Below are 24,316 nucleotides of genomic sequence, written 5' to 3' on the forward strand. Positions count from 1 at the left end.
ATTATTACATGACGCTTTTTAAATACATCAATTATTGAACGTCCAAAGAGTATAACTTGATTTATAGTTTGTTTTTTATTTTCTTTTTGAAATACAGTAGAATGAATGAAAATATAGAGTCATTTCCCAGAATAATGTTTAAAAAAAAAAATTTCCCACTTTACCTAATTTGGGAAAGTATTTCCCAGAATACCGTCCACGTGGAAAAGTTTTTTTTTTTTTTTTTTTCAGACCAAACCGCCACTTGAAATGGCGGTTTACATAAAGCACAAAAACGCCACATGAAGTGGCGGTTTGGTCAAGGCAAACCGCCATCTCATGTGGCGGTTTGATCCCTGGTAAACCGCCGCTTCATGTGGCGGTTTGCTGGTGGCTTGCAACAATTTTTTTTTTCTTTCATTTCCCCTAAATAGTGAACGTAACCTGCATTAAACTAGTTCAATATCATCTATTCCATATTAATCAATTACAAACCAGCTTGATTTGAAAAAATTAATTATGAAAATAATGCGAAGATATATTACAATCATGAACATACAAAGTTAAAATCATACAAGAATATACAAGAAGTTAAAATAATATAAGAATATACAAAGTTTGTTAAACTACAACCCCCGGCCCCTTTTGTTTTGCGCACCGGTGGATGATGATGGTATGAACTCGTCAACCTCCGCAATGACATTAAGAGTAGGAGCTCGTCGTTGACTAGCACGCTGATATGTGATAATCCTTTGCGGAGGCGATGGATGTGGCGGAGGAGTGTTGATGGAAGACGGGGGAACGAACGGCGACATAGTAGCGGATGTCGATGGCGATCTGGAAGACCGACCCTGAGCAGATGAACGCTGGTGGCCTCTTGTGGACCGAGAACTGGATCCTCCGGAAGAGCTACCTCGATGGGTTGAACTCCTTGGAGAAGGAGTGTGGAATGTGTCATCTACGTCGCCAATGACGGGTGGAGTCGGTATGAGGTACTCATAACCCGCTTGACTCAATGCATCGGTCAACGACGCATTAATGGAGCCTAAGGTCTGAGAACAAAAATTAGGGTTTTATTCATACCTTAAATGAGGATGAAAATGAACTAGTACACAAGGAGAAGATGAGAATGTAGTTGATTAGCTTAGTTGAATGAGAGGAATTGTAAATTTGAAGTAAATGAGAGTGAAGAATTTTTTTTTTTTAGCAAAACCGGCAGCAACTAAGAATGGAATGGAATGAATGAAAACTCACGACACTGTGGCTGCTTTGTACTGCTACCAAACCGCCACTTCAAGTGGCGGTTTACTTAACATATTTTTTTTTTTTTTTAAAAAAAATTTCCACTACAAAACCGCCATCTCAGATGGCGTTTTACTCCAGATGCATGAATAAAACCGCTACTTCATGTAGCGGTTATATTTAAAAAAAAAAAAATTTCTCAAAGCTATCTTACGTGGACGGTAATGTGGGAATTAGTTTTCCATTTCAAGCAAAATGGGAAATACTTTGTATAATTGCATTATTTAGGGAAATGACTCGAAAAAATAATATTAATAGAAAATTAAATTGATAGCTTTTTTAAAAAAATAATACTTATTTTCTAATCTTCAACCAAATATTGACTTGATTCTTGTGCTATGTCCGCATGCATTTGATAGATGTATTGATTATTTTTTCATGTTCTACCTTTTGAGAACATTTTTTAGGTTTGAGGTTGTTCCTTCTCTTTTCCTTTGTGATCACATCAAGACTTGCTTGTCTCTTCTAATTGCCTGGTTTCTTTGTTCTCTTCTTCTAAATTTAGAGTTGACATATAAAGATACAAAGATCGTTTGGTAAATGACTGTTGACTTTTTAGTGGGTTTATTTGATCAATTAAAAATGTTGATTGTTTTGTTAGCTTTTAAGCCAATTGTATAAGTCAACTGTTTAATGAAATATTAGGTAAAATTAGTATTCATTGTTGGGTGTTTATTAGAAAAAATGTGTCAACAAGCCATAAGCTATCAGGTCTAAAATTTTTCATTTTGATCGCCATTACCAACCAACAAACCAAAATCAAAAGACAACAAAAAACTCATTTACCAAACAACTCCATAGAATTGACTATTGACCATAAACTACACATATTTCAGGTTGAATTATTTTTGGATTGTCTTTAATTAATGTACTTTGGATAAAAGACTATTTTTAAAGACATTATATCTTAATTATCGTGTGATTAATTTGAGATTGATTTTTTATAGGGGAAAAAGTTCAGTTGGCGATTTGTTCTGTCGTAAAACCAAATCAAACCAATTTAAATTCCCTTTTTGATTTTTCAATCAAAATCCAAACCAAAATAGGTTATAATCCAAGCCAAATCAAATCTATCAAATTAGAGTTAAGCTTTTTCAGTCTAGTCTAACCTAAATTTACAACTTAAATACAAATGTAAATTGCAAATCGAATAAGAAAACCAAAATATTAGATATAAAAAAAAATTCACAAGTTGGGATGGAAAAAAGAAACTTGAGAATTAAAAAAAAAAAAGAAAAAAAAAAGAAACTTGAATTGTTGATTAAAGGCTTATTTTCGTTTCTAAGAGCGCTAAAATTTTAAATTAGTATCGCCCACTACAGTGAACATGAACTCCTATTTCAATTCAGTACGCAAACTCGATTTTCTATCTTTAGAAGACTCAAACCTATTCCAAACTAAAATTTTCAGTTTAAAATTTTTTAATCTAAATCCAAACTAAATTATGATATGTCCAAACCATATTTCATATTCATTTTGGATTGATTTGCTTTGCGGTTTTTATCCAACTAATTTTTAACATTAATTTATTACTTTATCCGTTCCATAATATTTGCCATACTTTCCTGTTTCATAATACTTACTACATTAAATTATTATATACTAGTATAAAACCCGTGCAACGCACGAGGGTTTGTAGAACGAATTTTTTTAAAAACGTAAATTTTAAGTTATTGTGCAATTGCAATTATCATTATAAAATTATAGTAAAATACATAAAATGTAATAATGTATTCAAAATGTTTACAATAATATAATAGCTCGACAAATAATTATAGAGTAAAGTAATAAAAAATAAGAAAATTTACCTAAAATAATCTAACGTTTTATTGATTTTCCTATAATAATTTAAACTTTTGATTAATCATGAATAATTTCAATTTTGACCGATTTTTGCAGGTTAATTGTTACAAAAAAGAAAAATAAAATTAAAATATTAAATATTAAATATTAAAAGTTAAAATAAAAAACTTACTTTATTTCTTTTTAATTTTATTAAATTTTTCCACTTTATAATTTAATTTTGTATTTTTTTTTATGCAAAATGACTTGTTGTGTAGATAAGAGATTACTTTGGTACATTCTTAGCAAGCACTCCTTATATTAGGGATTATTATGATTTATCAAAAGTTGAGATTATTGTAGGAAATCAGTAAAAAAATTGAATTATTCTTAGGTAATTTTTCCAAAAAATTAATAAAAAAAATATTATTTCATATTAACATTATAAAATTATAGTGATTTAAAAAATATAATAATAATATATTTAAATTAATATAACAACATAAAAAGTCAATAAATGATTAAATGATAGAGCAATAAACAAACAATAAAAATATAGTTGTATATTATCAGTTTATCACTAAGAAATTATAGTAATTTAAATAAAATGTAATAATATATTTAAATTTTTTATAACACAATCACTCAAATTCAATAACAGAGTGATAAAAAACAAAACAAAAAATAACATTGTGCATTGTTATTATGAAATTATATTAATTTAAATAAAATATTATACTCTATATGTTTAAATATAACAATAATTCGATATGGACAAAAAAATATACTCCCTTCGTTCCTATTTGTTCTTCCTATTTGGGTATTTCACAAAGATTAAGAAAAATAGAATCTTTGGTGGTAGTGGGTATTATTTTAATTATATAATAGTGGGAAGTAATGATTGTATTGGAAGTATGAGGTTGTAGTGGGTATTATTTTAATTAAATAGTAGTGTGAATGAAGTAATGATTATATTGGAAGTATGAGAGAGAAAATAATTATAAATAAAAGAAAATGGGTACATTAAAAGAAAAGGGGGATTTTAAGGGGTAAAAGTGAGATAAAAACTTTCTAAAAATAGAAAGTATTCTAAAGTGGAAGAACTTTTGAAACTACCCGTTATAGTAATGTGGAAGATCAAAAAGGAACGGAGGGAGTACTACATTAAATATTTTCATTGCAATTATCAAGAAAGTTTCATATTATTACTGAAAATATTTATTTTGACTATTTAATTTATGTTATTATGTGTTAAAGGGAAATAGTGAAATTCTACGTCTTTTATTATAGAATTATGACAATTATCTAATCATTTTGATTGTATGATTTCAATTACCAAAAAGTTTAAGAAACATTATTGGAAACTAAATTTTTATTATAGAAACAATCTAATCATTCATATTGTATAATTTTGCTGCATTTGGCAAATGGTTGTTAGACTGCCATTTGTCATTTAGCAGTAAAATTATAATATTGTATTATGTCATAAAATAACTTACAAGTTATCATATTTACCCATATTTTATTCTTACTATGTATATCTCATTTACTCTTCCACATTTATCATTATTTATGGACAGTAATTAAACTTTTTTATCAATCAATTATTTTCTTAATACTTATGTGATTTGTCAAGCTGGTTCGAGTATATTATGAAACGGAGATAGTATGTCAAATTAAACAATTGCAATTCTCCTTCCATCCCTAATATTTTGCTATATTTTACGTTTTCACATTATTAAATGCTCTGATTCAATCATTAATATATATAATTATACATAATAAAAATTATATATAGTTGATATTAATAATTTCCTACTCCACATTAAGAAGAAGTAAATAATATATTAAGTTGTTTTAACTTATAAATTAAAAATTAAAATACAATTATAAGGTTGATTAATGAACATTTTGTAATAAGTATTGTTACAAAATGTAAGGAATAAAGGGAGTATACCGTAAATGCTACTTCCTTCGTTCCTAATTGATTAATTGACACGATAATTAAGAAATGAATAAAGAATACCAAATTATGTGGGTAAAATTAAAAGTGAGAGAAAATAAGCATGAATTCTCAAATGGGGCAGTCTTACGGCGAGACTATCTCTATTGAGTTATCTCAATGTACACTTACTGTTTTAAAATGATCACTTATAATCTTAAAATGATCACTTACAAATTTAAGGTAATCACATTTATAGTATAGGGTGATTACTTATAACCTTAAAGTGATAAATTAGAGAAATTGACTAATTATATGAGACTCGTTTCATGGCGAGACGGTCTCACAGAAGACTTGCTGGAAGATGAGAGAAAATGTGTGAATAAGAATTTAAAGGGCGTGGAAACTAGGGGTGAGCAAAGTCAGATATTCGATCCAAAACATATAGTTGGATCCACTATTGGATATCCAAAAATTGGCATATATGATATTCGATATCCAATATAATCCGACTCAAATATTCGAATCCAGTATCCGATAATATTCGGATATCCGATGCCAATGAGAATAAATTAAAAAATTCAAATGGGATATCCAACATTCGAATTTAGTCAAAATATTTTTTTAAAATTTTGTTTAATTCTTATTAATATCGAACATTCAAATGTAATTGTAATATACAAATATTCGATATTAGACAACTAAATATGTTGGATATTTGAATATCCTAATCTAAAAAATTTGACCAATATTTGAATTTTCGAATATGTATTAGATCTGAATTGTAATTTCGAATCGAATATTTGATCGAATTTTCGAATCATTATATAGTTGCCTATTCCTACTAAAAACATTATAAAATTAAGGAAACAAAATAAAGTAAAAAATGTGATAATATTTAACCTGTCTTAGTTCATTTTATCATGAGATAAACTTAAAGTAATGGTCTATTTTAAAAAAAAATTGTTAATTGATTTATTTACATTTGTTTTCTAAAATTATTTAATTATCTTTTTAAATTTTATTTAGTTAAAATAATTATAATTTGGGTAGACCAATATTAACGTCTCATTGTGAAAATAGGAGTAGTAGAAAATACAAAGTGACATAGTGATGGAAATTTGTATGTATTAATGTGGGTTGGTTTTTCCTTTAAATAAAAGTCTAACAAGAATAGGATCAAACATAATACTGCTCAAATTCAAAGGGGAAACGGAAGGAAGTAGGAACACAAGAGAAGAGGTGAAACTCTTAAAAACCCTAGTTCAATTTCTACTGATCTACTCCTATCATTTTAATCCTATTTTTTTCAATTCATTTGTGCATTTTACTCTTCTAAACCCTAATTCATCTTTCGTTGTCTCGATTGCTTCATCTTTTATTGTTTTTGTCCATCATTCTGAAAACTTAGTCGGACTTTACTTGAAAATTCTACTCGCTCATATATTTTTAGTTCAATTGAGAGAAATTAGAGATTGCGATAATGGAAGGAATGCCGCAAAATACACCGAAAACGGTCGAAGAAGTCTTCATGGATTTCAGAGGAAGACGCGCTGGTTTGATCAAGGCTCTCACTATTGGTCCTTTTCTTCTCTAGCTTTCACTTAATTTTTCATTATTTTTAAGTATTTTATTATTCCTCTTATCATTTATAATTAATTTAGTAGAACGTGTTTATTTTTTCTCGCAGACGTTGAAAATTTTTATCAGCAATGCGATCCTGGTTAGTCTTCTAAGCCGCTCTGTCGCTCTGATATTTGGTTTTTTTTTTTTTTTTTTTTTTTTAGTTTTTTTAATTAGAGTATTGCTCTTTTTTGGTTTAGAATGTCTGTCTTTTTAATTTTTGTAAATCAAACAATTGCTTTTTGCTCTTAGTTTTTTTGTGTAGGCCTTCCATAAGTTATTATTGTTAGGTTTCACTTTATTGAAGTTATTAATTCTTACATTAAAGATTGATTTGTTTTTGAAAAGTGATATTTTCTAGTTGAAACTGGTTTATCGCTGTGAGATTTTGTGCAATTTTGAATTCCATGTGTTCAAGATCACGTAGTTTGAGGCTTAAGCTGTTCTGGTCTTCTGTGGTTGAAACCGATTTCCATCTGAAGTATTGGAAGTTGACATACTGATAACTCTTCCTTGTTTTTAACTGTAAAATTTCAGTGTTTTTCCCATTAATTGTATTGCCCTTGTTTGGATTATGAAGAGGAATCTAGGGAGCAGTTCCTTGTGCGTAGCAGTTGCGGTCATGCTCCATAGATAGCTTATTGCACTTAAAAATTGTTTTGCACGTGCGTTTATGTGGTTCAAGTGGATCAATGATGGTCTATGTTTACCGCGTGTGATGTTCATGCGGTCATTCTCTTTTTCCCTCTCTTTTGTAGGGCGGAGTGGGAGGTTAATAAATTGTGAGAATTTTTGTTTGGAAAAGGGACAATCAGTCTGTATGTGGCTCATTAACTTTACTTGCTTTTTTCTCGAAAACTGCTAAATTTCAACTCCAAGCCTTTCTTTTTATATCACTGGTTCAGGTGAAGGACATCACATTCCCAGAAATGGATGCAACTAGAAATAAATCATATAGGTAGAATCATTCCTAGTATTAGCCATTAGGGATACTTTACATCTGCTGATGGTAATAATATTAAGGGGTACAGACTACAGAGTCTTAATAACAGTACCAGACTTTAGTTTGACATTGCATTTGATGCTGATGCAGCTACAATGCCTACCCATATTTTGGGATTATGGCTTTTTGAAAATTGTGCATTGTTGTATTAAATTAATGAATCTTACTCTCATCCAATATTCCTATCGGCAAAGTTTTTGAAAAATACTCTAAAGAGATGTTATGTTTGTATGAAATACGAACGCATGTATATTTTAAAGCTTGAAATTGATCACACAGAAGCACATTTCAACAGTCTAGTATAGTGCCAATATTCTTGCTTTCTAGATGTCTGTTAACTTAGTGCAAAAATGCAATTTTGACCGCAATTACAAAAATGCAGTAGTCACTTAGATGTACATGTCAATGGTCTAGTATAGTGCCAACTGCACCTTGCTTAAGATTTCCTGTCAGCTTCTGTAGCTCAAGTATGACCAGGGGTTTGCATCGTGCCTTGGAAAATTTGTTTCAATTTGTTTGATTTTTGAAAATGGCATCTTTTTTAAGCTTGTGGTAAGCATATTATTGCCTCCCTCCCATACCTAGATGCACTTCGCGTGGTTATTGGTAGTTTTGAAGTGTTTATTATGAGTAAGTGAGTATTTGGGTGCTTGATACGCTGTATAAGAGACGAATGTTAGAGCTGCAATCAAATTTTAGAATATATTTTAATTTATCTTAAATTAAAGTAACATTATCAGATTTCTATATTGCTCATTGTTTCTGTTTCACTGATCAGCTTATGTTAAGTTGTTGTACATAAATATTTTTGCTAGTTGTCTAATAATTGTACTTTCATGTAACATTCGATTCCATGTAAGAGTTGGCATTGTTTTTTTCTTCAGAATCTGATGCGAATTCAAGCCAATCAAGATTTTTAGATTAGGTCTAATACGTTTTGTTCATGATACAAACTCATGGATAGAATATGTTTGTCATGCTAAAATTCCATTAAATTATGTGGTTTTGTATTGATATTTGTATTCCACGCTAAATCAAAGGCTTTTGAGGAAAAAAAAACCATTTGTAAATTAAACCACCAGAATATAAAATTTGGAATATTGATTGGTTTGCTAGGAGCTAAAGATGTGGTTTCTAACTAGAACATAATTAAAAAAGGTCCACCGTGTGTAGAAAAATGAATATCTAGACATGCTATGTTTCGTTTCTGTTTTCAAATTTCCTTATATATTAATGTATACATATTCATATTATATGTATAAATGAATTTCTCACTGTTGTTAGGTCTATTCATTGTTTACAAGGTTTATATCCTGCAAATGAGTTAGGATCCTCCTCAATGGAGAGTCCATTACCTAATTTAATGGTTGAAATTGCTTGATGGAGAAAGATATTGGGGATTTTAGGATTTTATTTTTCATTCTGAAATAGGTTTGAAAATCTTTGTGTAGAAAATGGAGAGGAAGTTATGGATTGGATCCTCATACTATATGAATAATGTGCTGCATGCCAATATACACATGAAATTTTATGTAGTACAGAAAATTGCATGTCATTCAAAAGAGATGCTGACTCTTGATTGGATTTATGTGTAAACTCTATTAGGTTTGATTTTAATATACTTCTGATGCGCTTTTGTCCTCCCATTTACTATTCATGTGTTCTTAATCTAAAATTAAGAAAAGATTGACTGTACTATCATTGATATTTGGAAAACAATTTTCGTCGGATAGCTGGGTTTTGATTTATACTTTCATAACACAACTTTTCATACTTATTCATCAAAAGTAGTAAATTATATGATCAAAGCTTTGCCTTGGAAACCTTGATTCCTTGAATAAGCTCATGGGCAGGACAAAAGAAACTGCTGTCAGTATTTTATACTATATATTTTTGAGTCTCCTTTTGATAAAAGAAGAAATTTATTTGAGTTTTCTCGACGTTCCTTGACGAAGAAATATTTTTGGGGTTGTAATATCGTATTTGGTTCTTAGTTGTACACTGGTTCCTCATGTCTGAATGAATATTCAAAATATAAGATGATACTTTACTTCATCTTATCTTAGCTTCACTCTTTCTAAGTGCTTTAAAAAAGAGTGTTGTGGGGGTAATATGAATTGGAAAGTGCTGTTTTGTGTTGTTGCCTTCTTGGTTGATAACTTCTTTTATTGTTACAATCTAGCAGTTATATGCTGGAATCTTTTTCAGTCAATCCATGAGACTTTGTCAGCTTAGTTTTTTGGGAGTTCATATGGTTGAAAACTTATCTGGTAAACTTGAGTGCTATGCACTTGATGTATGCCTGTAAATTTGTTGGATATCCAATAATATCACAGAAATAACTCTTCGATTAATTATTTGCTTCACTTATTTTTCTTAGATTCCTGATGAACTTTGGATGTTTTCATTTGTGATTAGAATTCTTTTTATTTATTTATATTTTCCCTTTCAACTTTATTGAAATGCGTTGTTGGTTTACCTTGCAGAGAAGGAAAACTTGTGTTTGTATGGACTTCCAAATGAAACATGGGAAGTTAATCTACCTGTAGAAGAGGTACCTCCTGAGCTTCCTGAGCCAGCATTAGGTATCAATTTCGCTAGGGATGGCATGCAGGAGAAAGATTGGCTATCATTGGTTGCTGTTCACAGTGATTCGTGGCTACTTGCAGTAGCATTTTACTTTGGTGCTCGTTTTGGTTTCAACAAGAGTGACAGGTATTTTTTAGAAATATTTTACCATAGATCGTATTATGTGGGGATGCTTCTTATCATTTATGTTAAACTCATGCCCTGTTCTAAGAGCTTGAAATATGCTGTAACCTCTGTTCGTGTAGCAGACTACATCTGCGTGGTTTTGATGCTTTGGTATCGTTATTGTCATGTACTGTCAGAACAGAAAGACTAGGAACTAGTTATTTGCTTGAGTTGCAAACCTAATCTTTTTGTTTTGGAAAATTTAAACGGTTCTTGATGTACATGTGATTGGCTGCTGTAACTATATAAGATTAATCACTGTGGTTAACACATTGAAAGTAGCTCTTCTCAACTTGTAGCAGATCCTTGTGGTGAATACATCTAAGTTGGGGTGTGAATATAATGGTAGTTTTGTGTTGGATGAGTCACTTTATTTGTATTATTTAAACATCATTTACCCGGTATCTTCTTTGTGGAAAGTTTGTACGTTTATCTTGTTAAATGTCACTTATCTATTAGAAAATGTTGGATCTTGTAAATATTTTCTAAGCCACAAGCCACAAGCCACAAGCCACAAGCCACAAGCCACAAGCCACAAGCCACAGCATCTTTATAAGATAAGATGCTGTACATTAACAAGTCTTCACATGTACAATATTTCTAGAAATTGTGCTTATTTATTAATTGGTTGTTGGATTGTGGCATGGAGCTCCATTTCCTATCTATCATAGTTTATTTCTATGACATTATAGCCTGGAAGATGTGTCCTCTGTATGGAATGATTACAGGAAATCAGACCTATTATTATGACAGTCTTGTTAATTTTCAAGGAAAACTAATTTCTATTTTACATATTTGTGGATAATTGAAAGTTATGTTTTTCATTAATTTATTTTTTGACGTCATGTTGTGACTTTTGACACCTTTTAAAGCTGGTCCATTTACTGTTAGATTTGTTAAATTAATTTCAAGCCTGTATTGATAGGCGATCTACTTTTGTTGTTTAACGGAAACACTATCAAACAGTATCTTAGTGAAACATCCATCAAACAGATGCTGCTGACGTGATCCATAAATGGCTTGCAGTGATACCAGATTAGCTTTATGCTTGTTGGGATTTTTTACTTATGTTTTTGCTGCTGATGGAACAGTTGAAATGTTCCTCTCTTTTTGATGAGATCTTACTTTGGTTCAAATATGCTTAAACATGTATTTGGTTATCATTGAAGATTAATTTCTTAAGCTTGTTCATTTCGTCATTGTGACTATTCATTATACTACATGCTTAAACATGTATTGCAATCTAAAAGGCTGCAACTGAATATTTTACAAGAAAAAGTAAGAAAGTGGTGATCAAGTGAATGTTCGTTTGGATTAAAAATTTCATAGAACAATTATGATGAGAGGAACTGACCAGGCACAGTTTCTTTATGCGGTTGAAGTAAGATTATCTATATGGAAAAGGATTTGGTGCTTTTGATTGTGAATTTCAAGAACTTGGAAAGTGCTCTGTTTGCTAACGTCTACTAGAACCACCAGTTTGCGTTAAATGTTGCAAACATTCAGTTCAAAGTAGAATTTCTTTGACAGTTGACTAGTCCATATACTATTTGATGCAGTGATTAGTATTATGATGCCAATATTTTTTTGAAGTTTAAGAATTCATTTATTCTAATTGTTATTTGGACTATTGTAGCTTCACAAAATGGATTAATTTTATGTCAATTTATGTATTTTTTTTTTCACTTTGACAACTTAAGGAGCCATCCCTTTGGATCAGATTAGAATACAGTAACTTGGTTTTTCTGATTTTACCTGTCTAATAGAGCTTTAGCGCTTATTCTGTACTGTTTTAAATAACATTATTTTCCTGTAGCTCTGTTTGATGGATGTGTCACCAAGTTACTGTAGCTAGCCATGATTGCATTAAGTAACTGATGGAAGGGACCTGATTTGTTTAACCTGGCTACTTGTAGATGCTTACCAGGCATTATTCTATTCCAATTTTGATGAGATGATTTATTTCTGAACATCTTCATATTGTTACTAGCATTTGGTACCCCTGGATATGTTAAACTTGTGTTCGTTTGAGTTTTGCTAGATAAAACTTGACAATGTTAAATTTCGTTTGGGAATTGGTTACAGGAAGAAGCTATTTCAGATGATAAATGATTTACCTAGTGTCTTTGAAGTTCTGAACGGGAATACTAAGCAATCAAAGGATCATCCTGGCACTCACAACAGCAGTAGCAAAATTAAATCTAGCGGAAAGGTTGCAACACACTAGTACTTACATACATTTCAACAAATTACGTGTCATGTTTCTGATCACGGCAAATTTTCTTCTCTTACTTTCATTTTTGCAGTCAAGACAGTCAGAGAACCATACTAGTAAGTCTGTGAAAATGCCTATGCCGCTGAAGGAAGATGAGAGTGGTGGGGAAGAAGAGGATGAAGACGAAGAACAAGGATTGACTCTTTGTGGAGCTTGTGGTACCAATTATGCTGCTGATGAGTTTTGGATTTGCTGTGACGTGTGTGAGAAATGGTTTCATGGTAAATGTGTAAGAATCACACCTGCAAAAGCTGAGCATATCAAGCAGTACAAGTGCCCCAGCTGCAGTAACAAGAGAACTCGAGTTTGAGGACTTGTCGGCAGGAAGAAGCAGGTTTCCGGGTTCACTTTGTCTAATCACGGTTCGTACAGCTTATTGATCGAATCTAAACTCAAGATCTTGTAGACTTATTTCCGTTCGCTGTTAAGATCAAAGGAGGTCAGCAGCAATCCATTGGGGATTGAATGAAATTTTTAGATTATGTTCCTGGATGGGAATCAAGAATTGTTTGTTTAGTTTTTTTTTTTCTTTTTTTTTTCTTTTTTTTTTTCATGAATGTTTAGAAATTGTTTCCCTGAATGGATGCTGGCGTATTGACTTACTAGAGGTTTATGTCTTATGTTTGTGTTCATTTTTTCTTAGCATGCCTTTTCTGCATTCTCAAATCATCCAGTGCATTAATCTTTACCATTTTAGAAATGCTTTGAACATCAATATTGAGTTTACACTTGAATTTTAATGCATTTAGTTTGTTCGATCTTTTGGTGTAACATAAAAACTTGAGTTTGTCTGTTTTAGATTCTTAATATCTATTTTCTGTGTTTTGGAATTAAAAGATTGTTTTTTTTTTTTTAAAAAAATAATTGTAGTGTGTGGGGAAATAGAAATGCAAAAATTAGTGGATTAATAGAAGAAATATATGGATGAGATAATGATATTGAATTATGGGGATGTGATTAGAAGAGAGAAATGCGAGATTAATGTAAAAAGAGAAGTTGTTGCAAATTGAAGGAGATGAATGAAAAAAATAAATAAATTATGAAGCAATGATTGAATTACTCAAAAGAAAGTAATCCTACAAAATCAATCAAATTTAGTAAACTTTAATTTTAAGTTTGAGATTATTATCGGTTATAAATAAATAATTTTTAATTTGTTTTAACATATATAGTTTTCAATCCATTTGTTATTACTCTTTAATTTGTTTTATATTTTTATTTGAAATTTGGGAAGAAAACGAGACTTAATACCATACATTAGATACTTAGAGATGAATCAAATGATATAAAAAAAATATTCTACAGATTAAAGTATAAATATAATAATAATGTCATTAGATTACATTGGGTATATAAAGCTTTATTTTTTTTAAAAAAATTTACATTTGGGATAAAATAAGTTTGTTTTTATACATTAAAGTGTAAGTAAATAATGTCATTAAATATTATTCATAATAAAAATAGAATAATTCAAATAGAAGTAACACTGAAATTTTTTAAATAGAAAATATGACGACAAAAGAGAACACGAGTATGAAATATTTTAGCATTTTGATCATTTTTAATAATTAATAAAAACCAATATCAACATCTAAAGCTAAAACAATATACATATATATATATATATATATATATATATATATATATATATATATATATATATATATATATATATATATATATACATAAATATATATATATATATACATAAATATATATATATATATACATAAATATATATATATATATACATAAATATATATATATATACATAAATATATATATATATATACATATATATATATATATATATATATATATATATATATATATATACATATATATATATATATATATATACATATATATATATATATATATACATATATATATATATATATATATATATATATATATATATATATATATACATAAATATATATATATATATACATAAATATATATATATATATATATACATATATATACATATATATACATATATACATACATATATACATATATATATATATATATATATATATATATACATATATATATATATATATACATATATATACATATATACATATATATATATATATATATATACATATACATATATATATATATATATACATATATATGTATATATACATATATATGTATATATACATATATATGTATATATACATATATATGTATATATATACATATATATGTATATATATACATATATATATATGTATATCGTGTATGGTATGGAAATCTATCCCGTTACTCTCCAAAAAGTTATTGTTTATATTTAAATTTTTCGATCTTACACGCTGAATGTTAACTAGCTTAGTTAATAAAACTTGACACTATTTTACAACAATTGCATCACCAATAGTCATTGCAGGTGCAAGAACCATCCTTAAAGCAATGAAATCTGTTATTATCTCTCACAATAATCTCTCTTCCCTCCAATTTTGATATAATCTTAACAACCATATGACAATCTGAACAAATTCTCAAGTTCTTGATCACCCTAATAACAGATCTTGCTTCACTCACAAGAAGAGCATAGCAAATAGCCAATTTCTCACTGTGGGCCCCAACCATTTCTTCTTTTTCTTCTTCTTCAATGTCTGTTAATGTACAACTTATATCAGGAACATACCCAAATTCTCTCATTTTCCTCCTTAGCTCAGATAATAATCTGTAAATATCAGCTGTTCTTTCATGTGATCGATCTCCTGCGATAAACTCGTGCATTTTCCCATCGTATTCGACTAAACTCCATCCTACTGCCTTCCTTACACCCTTTTGATTCATCTTTTTTCTGATTCTTTCAACATCTTTCCACCTATTTGAACCGGCATATAGATTCGATAGCAATGTATATACACCCGAGTTGTTGGGTTCAAGCACGAAAAGCTTGTTCGCAGCAAATTCGCCTATGTCAACCCTCTTGTGAATACGACTGGCGTTAAGAAGGGAACCATACACCCCTGCGTGGGGTTCCATCGGCATCCTGTTAATCAATCTTAGAGCTTCGTCTAGCTCACCTACTCGACCTAAAAGATCAACCATACAAGCATAATGATCCACCGATGGACAGTTGATTGAATCAAATATTTTTCGACCTACTTCTAACAATCCTGCATGGCTGCACGCTGTGAGTGCAGCTATGAATGTTACACGGTCTGGTTTGATCCCGTCTAACTGCATTTCACCCAGAAGTTCGATAGCTTCGATGGCACTACCCTGAGTTGCAAAACCAGCTATCATTGTATTGTAGCAAATTACATCTTTCACTTTCATTTCTTGGAAGATCTTAACAGCTTCTTTCATATTACCACATTTCGAGTACATATATATCATCGAATTGTACCCCGAAATGCTAAATCTAATGTTCATCTTGGAAACGAGACTTACTATCCAATTACCTAATTCCAAAGCCCCAAGATGCCCGCAAGCAGATATCACACTACTCGTTGTCACCTCATTCAGTTTAGGGTGTCCAATGGCGACTAATTGCTTGAAAAGTTCAATGGCTTGAAGTGATTGTCCATTTTGGGCATAACCAACGATCATAGCGTTCCATGAGACAATATCCTTGTTACTCATTCTGTCAAAGAGATCCCTCGCAGAAGCGAGATCTCCAATACGTGCATATGCAGAGATAAAAACATTCCAGGAAGCGGAGTTTGCCTGCGATCCTAATCGATCAAAGATATCTTGGGCAGCCTTAATTTGTCCACATTTGGTATACATATCAAGAAGGGCCGTTTGAAAGTAACAGTTAGTTTCGATGTTTCTATTGTCGAGCATTCCTACAAGAGTTTCTGCAAGGCAAGGATCACCCTTTGCAGAACACGACGAGAAGATTGTTATCCATGTCCTTTCGTTAGGATCGACACCAGTCTTTAACATTACATCAAACAATCTCAAAGCCTCTTCTTCAAACCCATTTTGTGCATACCCAGCTAACATTGCATTCCACGGCACAACATTTTTCTCCGGCATGTGATCGAAATACCTCCTAGCTGTATCCAAATCCTTCATCTTCGAATACCCAGTAATCATACTAGTCCAAGTAATCACATTTCTGTCAGGCATTAAATCAAATAGCTCCCGTGCTTTATCATACAAACCCCACCTCCAATACCCAGAAATCATCAAATTCCAATCCGCAAAACTTCTATCAGGCATTTCATCGAACAGTTCTCGGGCAACACCCAGATGACCAGATTTTACATACGAATTCATAACGGCATTACGAACTACATCATCATCACTAAACCCCAATTTGATGACATGAGCATGTAACACAATACCATATTTCCCAGCAGATTTAATCAAAATTGGGTACACAAAAGCATCAGGCAACATGTGATCCCTCAACATTTTTCGATAAGTTATGAAAACTTGATCATGGGCACCCAAATGGAAGAAATACTTGATCATGGAGGTGCATAGAAAGGAATTATGACATGTTGAGGAGTTGAAAATGAGGTGAGCATAAGAAATTGGGGCTCGAATTCGAGTGCATTGAGTGATGAGCAAGGAAACCCAGAAACTGGTTTGATGAAGGGAATTAAGAATGATCTGAGCATGAAGCTGTTTAAGATGGTTAAGGCAGCATAATCTACTTGCTGCAGTTGTTAAATATGTGTACATAGGAGATTAATACTATTCCAAGGTAGTGATGGTGGCCGTTAATACTTGAAACTTTTTAATTAATTGAACTTTAATTTGAATTTAAATACTACTTTCTCAGTTTGTCTCGGTTAGGATTATTTTCTATTTTGGATTATCTCTTGTATTTTGTATTATTATTTTTTGAGTAATAAATATGTTTGGGACAAATTTTTTGGAACACTAAATAAATAAATGAGGCAAATTAAGTGAAACGGAGGAGTATATAAGTATAAAATTATAGTGATATTTGGCAAACCTTTGGTAGTTGGTAGCTGATTGAAGTGATTGATTTAAACATTTGATTTTATCAATGGGTTTGACCAAAAGATTTTAAATACGTTGCTAATTTGTTTAAATCTCGACCTAAACCTACCGTAGAGTCAAATCTGAATATGAGTTGTAGTAGCTATATTCTTTTGACAAACCTATTATTAACTTTAGATCCATTTTAGACTTTCATTTGATTTTTTTTTTGGTATGGATTCAACTTATTGATTCATTTTGATGCTTATAAAATGTGTTAAAAGCATGGACACTTAGATTAAAGTCCATTTAAAATTTTTGGAGAAATTCCACATGGTAGCATCTAGTTTTCATGAAACGCCAATGGTAACACTTTTGAAAGATTTTTCCGTATGGTAGCATCCAATTTATGCACTATCTAATTGCCGTAATATTTTCCGTTAATTTCTGTTTAATTCATTATTTTGTAAGATTTTTATAAATGGTAGCATTCAATTTATACTCTCAAATGTTTAATTCACCATTTTAACGTTTGATTCACCGATTAATTTATCAACGCTCTTAAATGTTGTAAAAATTTTATTTTCATTCAAATTATTGGCATTATAAAGTTCAGATGATGTATTATAAACACTAATAAATAATTCAAAAGACGCATTTTATAAGCTCAAAAGGTGCATTTCATAAGTTCAAAAGGTGCATTCCAAGCACTAATACATGTCTACTTAATCGTTACAACATTTAAGGGCGTTGATAAATTAATCGGTGAATTAAACGTTATAATAGTGAATTAAATATTTGAGAGCAAAAAAAATCTTGCAAAATGATGCATTAAACGGAAATTAATAAGAATTTAATACGGCAGTTAGATAGTGCATAAACTGGATGCTATCATGTGGAAAAATGTTACAAAAATGTTACCACTAACGTTTTATGAAAACTGAATGCTACCATGTGGAATTTTCCAAAATTTTATGTCAACTAGACCTTGTGAACTTGAGTTTAACTCTCAATACATATAAAGTAAACGAGTTTGAGTTTGTTTCCTTAAAATTATTGTGATTTGTGATGATCGTTTTACATACCTTTGACTAAGTTGCTATGGTCTCCAAATGTATTTCTAGTTATACCATACTTATTATTCTCAATCGTTTAAACAATTTTATCATATTTGTGGTTGTAATTTAGGGGTGTTTGGCAAATTAGCTTATTGAGCAATTTTAGCTTATTTTGGTATTAATAGAGGATTGGGTGGTCAAACCAGCAAACGCTAGTGTTTGATGAAATAGCTGGTTGAAACAACTTATTGATACGAATAAGTTGTTTTTGAACAAGCTGCTTATAGCAGCGGGTTCAAAATGAGCTAGTCAAATCAGCCACTATAATCAGCTATCAACTATCAGCTATCAACGAATTACCAAACACTCTCTTAATATTCTTTGTTTTAATCTCATTTATAATTCATTATCTTTTTCATCTTATTCTATATTCACAAACTAATGACTCAAATATATTTACTGATCATCTAAAAGATACTTTTTAAAATACCATAATTGATTCAATAAAAATACTCAAACCAATTTAAAAATGTAATTGTTCCAACAAGCTTAAGGATTCAAGAAAACTTAAAAATTAGTTTGCATCAAAGTGACAATAATAAGAAATCATTAGAGTGAATTGAGTTTACTATAAATAGTAATGACCATTCTGGAACCAAGAAAAACAACTTCCAAAGAAGGAAATAAAGTAAGAATAGTGGGTGTGATTTTCAGTTAATAATTTCTAGAAAGAAAAAGAAAAATAAAAAATTGATACAGGGTTTAGTTGGCTGGCCCCCTAACATTCAGTCTTCCACCAACCAAAAATAGATACTCTTACTACCAAAAATAGATACTTCAAGAAATTTTGAGTTGGATCCAATCATTAATTACTCACTAATTACTAATTACTAATTACTAATTACCAATTACTAATCACCCCTTAATTTCACATTCTTTTACCCAAGATATTACCACAGTTGTATATTACACAAAAATTAAGAAATTATGAGACTATTTAAAAATTTAGGAATTTATTAAGAGTACTGAAATTTGAAATGATATTAACAAAATTAAAATAAGTGAACAAGATAGACTATAAAGAAAAGTGTTGCAATTTTTTCTGGACATAGGAGTACATCTTTATTACTTCCTCGATCTATATATAACATTAAATTCGTCTCTTTTTTCCAATAAAATTTGCTTTATATTTTTATTTTTGGTCATGATTAATGATTCACGTGTCTTTTTGATTAATTCTCATTTATATATCTAACTTAATTTTTTTATTTTAATTAACATATTTTCCTACTTTCCTATAAATTATACATTTTTATCACTTTTCTAAGTATGCTTACCAAATTAATGTACTTGTGAAAAATTAGTGGAACTAATCTTTGAATATCTTCAGGTAGAAATATGATGAAAATGTAAAAGTAAATCAAGAGAAAAATATACGAATAAGATCAAAACTAAAAATAAAATGTAATAAAATCAAATAAACAACGCAATAAAAGTCTAAAAAATATGACAAAAAATAGTAGTTTGTGCAAAATTAAATCATAAATTTTAGTGTCAGACGATTTCACCATGAGACATTTCTCATACATAGGTTAAATTACCCAATTAATACAATTATTAGCATATTAGCTTTCTATTTGAAGTCGTCTCAAGAAGAGACGATATCTCACAAGAGTAGCTTAAAACAAATTTATGCAAATGAGTGCTTCGATTGAAAACAAAATGCGTATTCCAGAAAAAGAATCTTGATCGAACAAATTTGGGTTATATTCATCAACAAACCCAAATTCAAATCCAAACTTATTCATCAGAAAAAGCATATCGGCTTCGTATTTGCACGCCTGTCAGGTTGCACATACATTTAAGATCAACAAGTTTAGCCTTATTTACAAGGTGAGCTTCTATTATGATTTCGATTTTTAAATTTTAGTATGTTTAAACTTATTGCAAACTAAAATATTATATAATCAAATCCAAAAAATTTATAAAAAATTCAACCCATAAATCTTAATTAAATTTAGATTTGTTCTATTTATGTTTTATATTGGAATAACCACCACCCATTAGTACAAAGTCTTTGTTTAATTAGAATACATAAATAAAAAAGTTGCTAACTAATTAAATTAAATCATGACAAAATGCATGCCTTATATAATCCTATACATAAGCCTTTAGCCATCTAGACCACATATATAGAATTAAACAACATCATAAATCTTATAATTCAACTCTTAGCAATAAATATAAACAATAAATTAGTTAAACTCCACTTAAACTATTATACAATTATCTCTCCATATAATAACCTATATAAATCATCATATTCAGTACATCTCACTCATAAAAACTAAAATCAGAGTTTGAAAAATAAGTTACGTTGTACTATGAAAAAGGTTATTTGAAGAGATTGCCGAACTGGTCTCTAGTATTTGTCTCTGAGTATGTACTCCAATCCCACAATGCACTTGCTGAAGGCAACTGCAGATTAGTCGATTCGCTACCAACTGCCATTGGTGGCGGCCCTGGCACTGGCAATGAAGTGTTATTGATTAATGCTGCTTGAGCCGGTGAAAATAGATAATTGGAGAACAAAAATGGCAAATTGCTATTGTTAGGAGACTCAAACTGAATCTGTTGTTGTTGGTGTTGTTGTTGTTGAAAATATTGGTTAAAGCATACTTGTTGATATTCAACTAATCTTTGAATATCTTCCACACTAGAGGTAGAAATGGGCAATGGGGTAATCACACCATGGCTCACTTCTACCTCTCCACTCCTGCCGCTGCCACCGACACTGACACTGCAACCACTACGTTGTTGTGGTTGTAGGTCTGATTGCGGTGGTGGGGGAGTAAGTGAGTGTTGTAGAGCTAATGGACTGATTGCAGTGGTCCCTACTTCAGTGCTACTACTAGCATCCGTCTCGCTCACTTTCTCCATTTGTTGTTGCAAATACGTGGTTTGAACTCGAAAGGCGGTGCTATACGATGTCGTTTTAGATGAATTTGATAGTTTTGATTGTAAGTTTCCATTTCTTATTGATGGATGATCTTCTACTCCGGCTCTCTTATACACCCGACATAACGATATCTCCACCTGATTTTATTAACAATTTAACATAAATAACTTTTTTTTTTTGAAAATAAGGAAATTACATAAATAAAACGCTGTAAACAAGGAAGTCAAAGACCGCCGACATAAAAAACTCTCGAAAAAGAGGAAAAATCATTGAAAATCATGTCCAAAAGACAGGTCACTCAAAATAAAAGCATAAAAGTGGACTACACATACAGACTCCAATTCATTACAAGCTTAATCAGGCCATTACGCCCTGCAAGGCTATACATACACCAGCAAATACATGAACAAAACTCTCACGAGACTATTAATTTCCATTGTTCTACACCATAAGATAAATAAATATATATTTTGTTTTTTACTCCACTTTTTATTTAGTGAGAATCTATCATTAATGATAAATATCAGAAACTGATAGAAATAACAGGAATTAATTTAAGCTTCATTCATGTCTTTCACTATATTTGCGTGACCCAACACCAGTAAATTAAATATAGTACTCATTTATTACACTTCTTACACTACTTAGATTCTGTCTTTTTTCTTTCTGTTATTTCCCAATTTAGGTATCTCAATCTCTTAAATTTTTTTAAAAATGGGTTGGGGTGGTTTAAATAAGGAGAAAAAAGGTAATTAATTCACATACAAACTCAAAGAAGATTTAATAATAAAACCAATTAATAGTTTTAGGAGAAACATATGATCATAAATTTGAGCTTGTACAAAAGACTCACACAAGAAGAGTGTTGACTGCACATAAATCTATTAAAATTTCATCCTAACACCAATTGGTAATAGGAGAAATAGTTTATAAAGCTTATTCAAACTCCCTCTAATTGTTAGACATGGGATCACATGCGAATTATTTTTCTAATAATATATTCTCTTTTCTTTTTCTGATGTAGGACAACTTACATATGGGTAATAATAACCAGTTTAACACAATTATTTTAATTCTTCACTTTTGTTTACACTTAGGTCTAATTAGGGTTTTTTTCATTTGTCCTTAACTCTTCATTTCTAATTAAAAACAATTGGAGTATCATCTAGTGATTCTCAATTTTCACCATTTATAAAAAAAAAATTAATTCACTCTTTTTATTATTTATTTGTATATAAAATTAGAGTCGGTTAGATGAATCAATATAAAGACGGATAAATTAAACATAATGAAATAAATAGTAAAAATAAAACCTTTTGATAGCGTTGAGTATCATGATGAGGAAGACGGTATTCATTCATAATCCAACTACTACGAATACCCTTGGGTGCTTTACCGGAGTAAAATACAAGTGTTTTCTTAAGCCCGATAGCCCGATTTTGGTCTCCTCGGATCATGCGATCCGCCCCGGTGGCTTTCCAATACCCGGAAGTGGTTACCCTATTGGGTCGATCTCCATTTCTATACTTCCTATCTCTTGGTACATAGAAGAACCATTCTTTTTCTCCAATTGCCGCCAAACCTGCCATTAACCCATTTTATTTATTTCTTATTAATCATACACTAATCGCTAAATGATCGAGTATATAATATATATAATATATTAACATACCGTGAGACTCAATCATTAACTAATCAAAGCTTTTGTTTTAAAACCATTTTCAATCATTAATTTGTTGAGCTATTGATTGAAATTAATCCCAATTAGGTTTTTTAACCATTGCCCACTAAATGAATGATAGAGTATATAACATATTAAAATATCTTAGAAATATCAATCATTATCTAATCAAAGCTTTGTTTTAAATCGATTTTCAATCAATAGCTTAGATTTTGTTGAAATCTTATTATTTTCAATCGTCAGACATCAACTTAAGTTTTTAATATAATGTTAAGGAACAGACTCAACTAAAACTCAAGTTGATGATTGAGGCCTCAAAATGTATCATATACTCTAATACGCCCATTTACGAGAGCCTTTTGAGCTAGAATTGCGGATGCAACAGGGTTGGTTGAGATTTTGAACTGTATCCTTTCGTCACGCTGGCTCTGATACCATATTGAGAAATCAACTCAATCAAAAATTTAAGATAATATTTGATGCAAGATATGATATACTATATACTTTAATATATACTCTATCACAAAATTGGGGTTTTCTTAAGTTTATGTATGTATATATTTATTTGAGTCTACAACCACGGCTTAATTTTTGATTGTAGTTGAAGTGTATGTTATATAATAATAATATATGTAAGGGGGGAAATAAATGAGAAGTATAAAAAGATATGTATATACCAGGGAGTTCCCAAGGGTCAAAGCGATAAAGATCAAGAAAAGTGATGAGTTCAACATTAAATTTTTTGCCCTCAATCTTACGGCGAAGGTAGAACTCAACAAGTTCTTCTTCGGTAGGGTGAAAGCGGAAGCCGGGCATGACCATGTCGTGTTCGTGCTCGTCATCCTCTTCTTGTTGTTGTCCATGATGATCTTCTTGCTTGTTGTTGTCGTTGCTAAAACTATTGTTGTTGCGACTACAATTATTAATATCAACATTTGTAAGATTCATGGTTATGGCAATTGCCATAAAATGAAGGCAAAAAATTAAAAAAAGGAGAAAACTGAGCCAATGATCAAAGATTATCTTTTT

At 30.4% G+C, this 24,316-nt stretch overlaps 3 protein-coding genes across 6 annotated transcripts; 1 reads left to right on the forward strand and 2 right to left on the reverse strand.

The window, feature by feature from the left end:
- Positions 1–6,111: 6,111 nt before the first annotated feature.
- LOC130808231 (PHD finger protein Alfin1-like) lies at positions 6,112–13,280 on the forward strand. 3 transcript variants are annotated; one of them, XM_057673713.1, is made up of 6 exons: positions 6,112–6,247; positions 6,459–6,585; positions 6,696–6,728; positions 10,118–10,346; positions 12,471–12,597; positions 12,692–13,280. In XM_057673713.1, the coding sequence occupies exons 2-6, from the start codon at positions 6,489–6,491 to the stop codon at positions 12,968–12,970; spliced, it is 765 nt and encodes a 254-aa protein (XP_057529696.1). In that variant the 5' UTR covers positions 6,112–6,247; positions 6,459–6,488; the 3' UTR covers positions 12,971–13,280. The 3 variants fall into 3 exon arrangements, with proteins under 3 accessions (XP_057529696.1, XP_057529697.1, XP_057529695.1); XM_057673714.1 differs by having other exon boundaries at positions 6,176–6,247; positions 6,478–6,585; XM_057673712.1 differs by having other exon boundaries at positions 6,183–6,585.
- Positions 13,281–14,929: 1,649 nt separating this feature from the next.
- Positions 14,930–17,387, reverse strand: LOC130808859 (pentatricopeptide repeat-containing protein At1g14470). The gene has a single exon (XM_057674378.1). The coding sequence runs from the start codon at positions 17,323–17,325 to the stop codon at positions 15,043–15,045; it is 2,283 nt and encodes a 760-aa protein (XP_057530361.1). The 5' UTR covers positions 17,326–17,387; the 3' UTR covers positions 14,930–15,042.
- Positions 17,388–20,911: 3,524 nt separating this feature from the next.
- LOC130808851 (NAC domain-containing protein 35-like) lies at positions 20,912–24,311 on the reverse strand. Of its 2 annotated transcripts, none has more exons than XM_057674367.1 (3): positions 23,965–24,311; positions 22,920–23,188; positions 20,912–21,743 (listed from the first exon to the last, which is right to left on the reverse strand). In XM_057674367.1, exons 1-3 carry the CDS (start codon positions 24,251–24,253, stop codon positions 21,042–21,044), a joined length of 1,260 nt encoding a protein of 419 aa, XP_057530350.1. In that variant the 5' UTR covers positions 24,254–24,311; the 3' UTR covers positions 20,912–21,041. The 2 variants fall into 2 exon arrangements, with proteins under 2 accessions (XP_057530350.1, XP_057530351.1); XM_057674368.1 differs by lacking the exon at positions 23,965–24,311 and adding an exon at positions 23,576–23,941.
- Positions 24,312–24,316: the final 5 nt, after the last annotated feature.

Source organism: Amaranthus tricolor, chromosome 3 (assembly GCF_026212465.1).
Source record: "Amaranthus tricolor cultivar Red isolate AtriRed21 chromosome 3, ASM2621246v1, whole genome shotgun sequence".
Classification (NCBI taxonomy): Eukaryota; Viridiplantae; Streptophyta; class Magnoliopsida; order Caryophyllales; family Amaranthaceae; genus Amaranthus; species Amaranthus tricolor.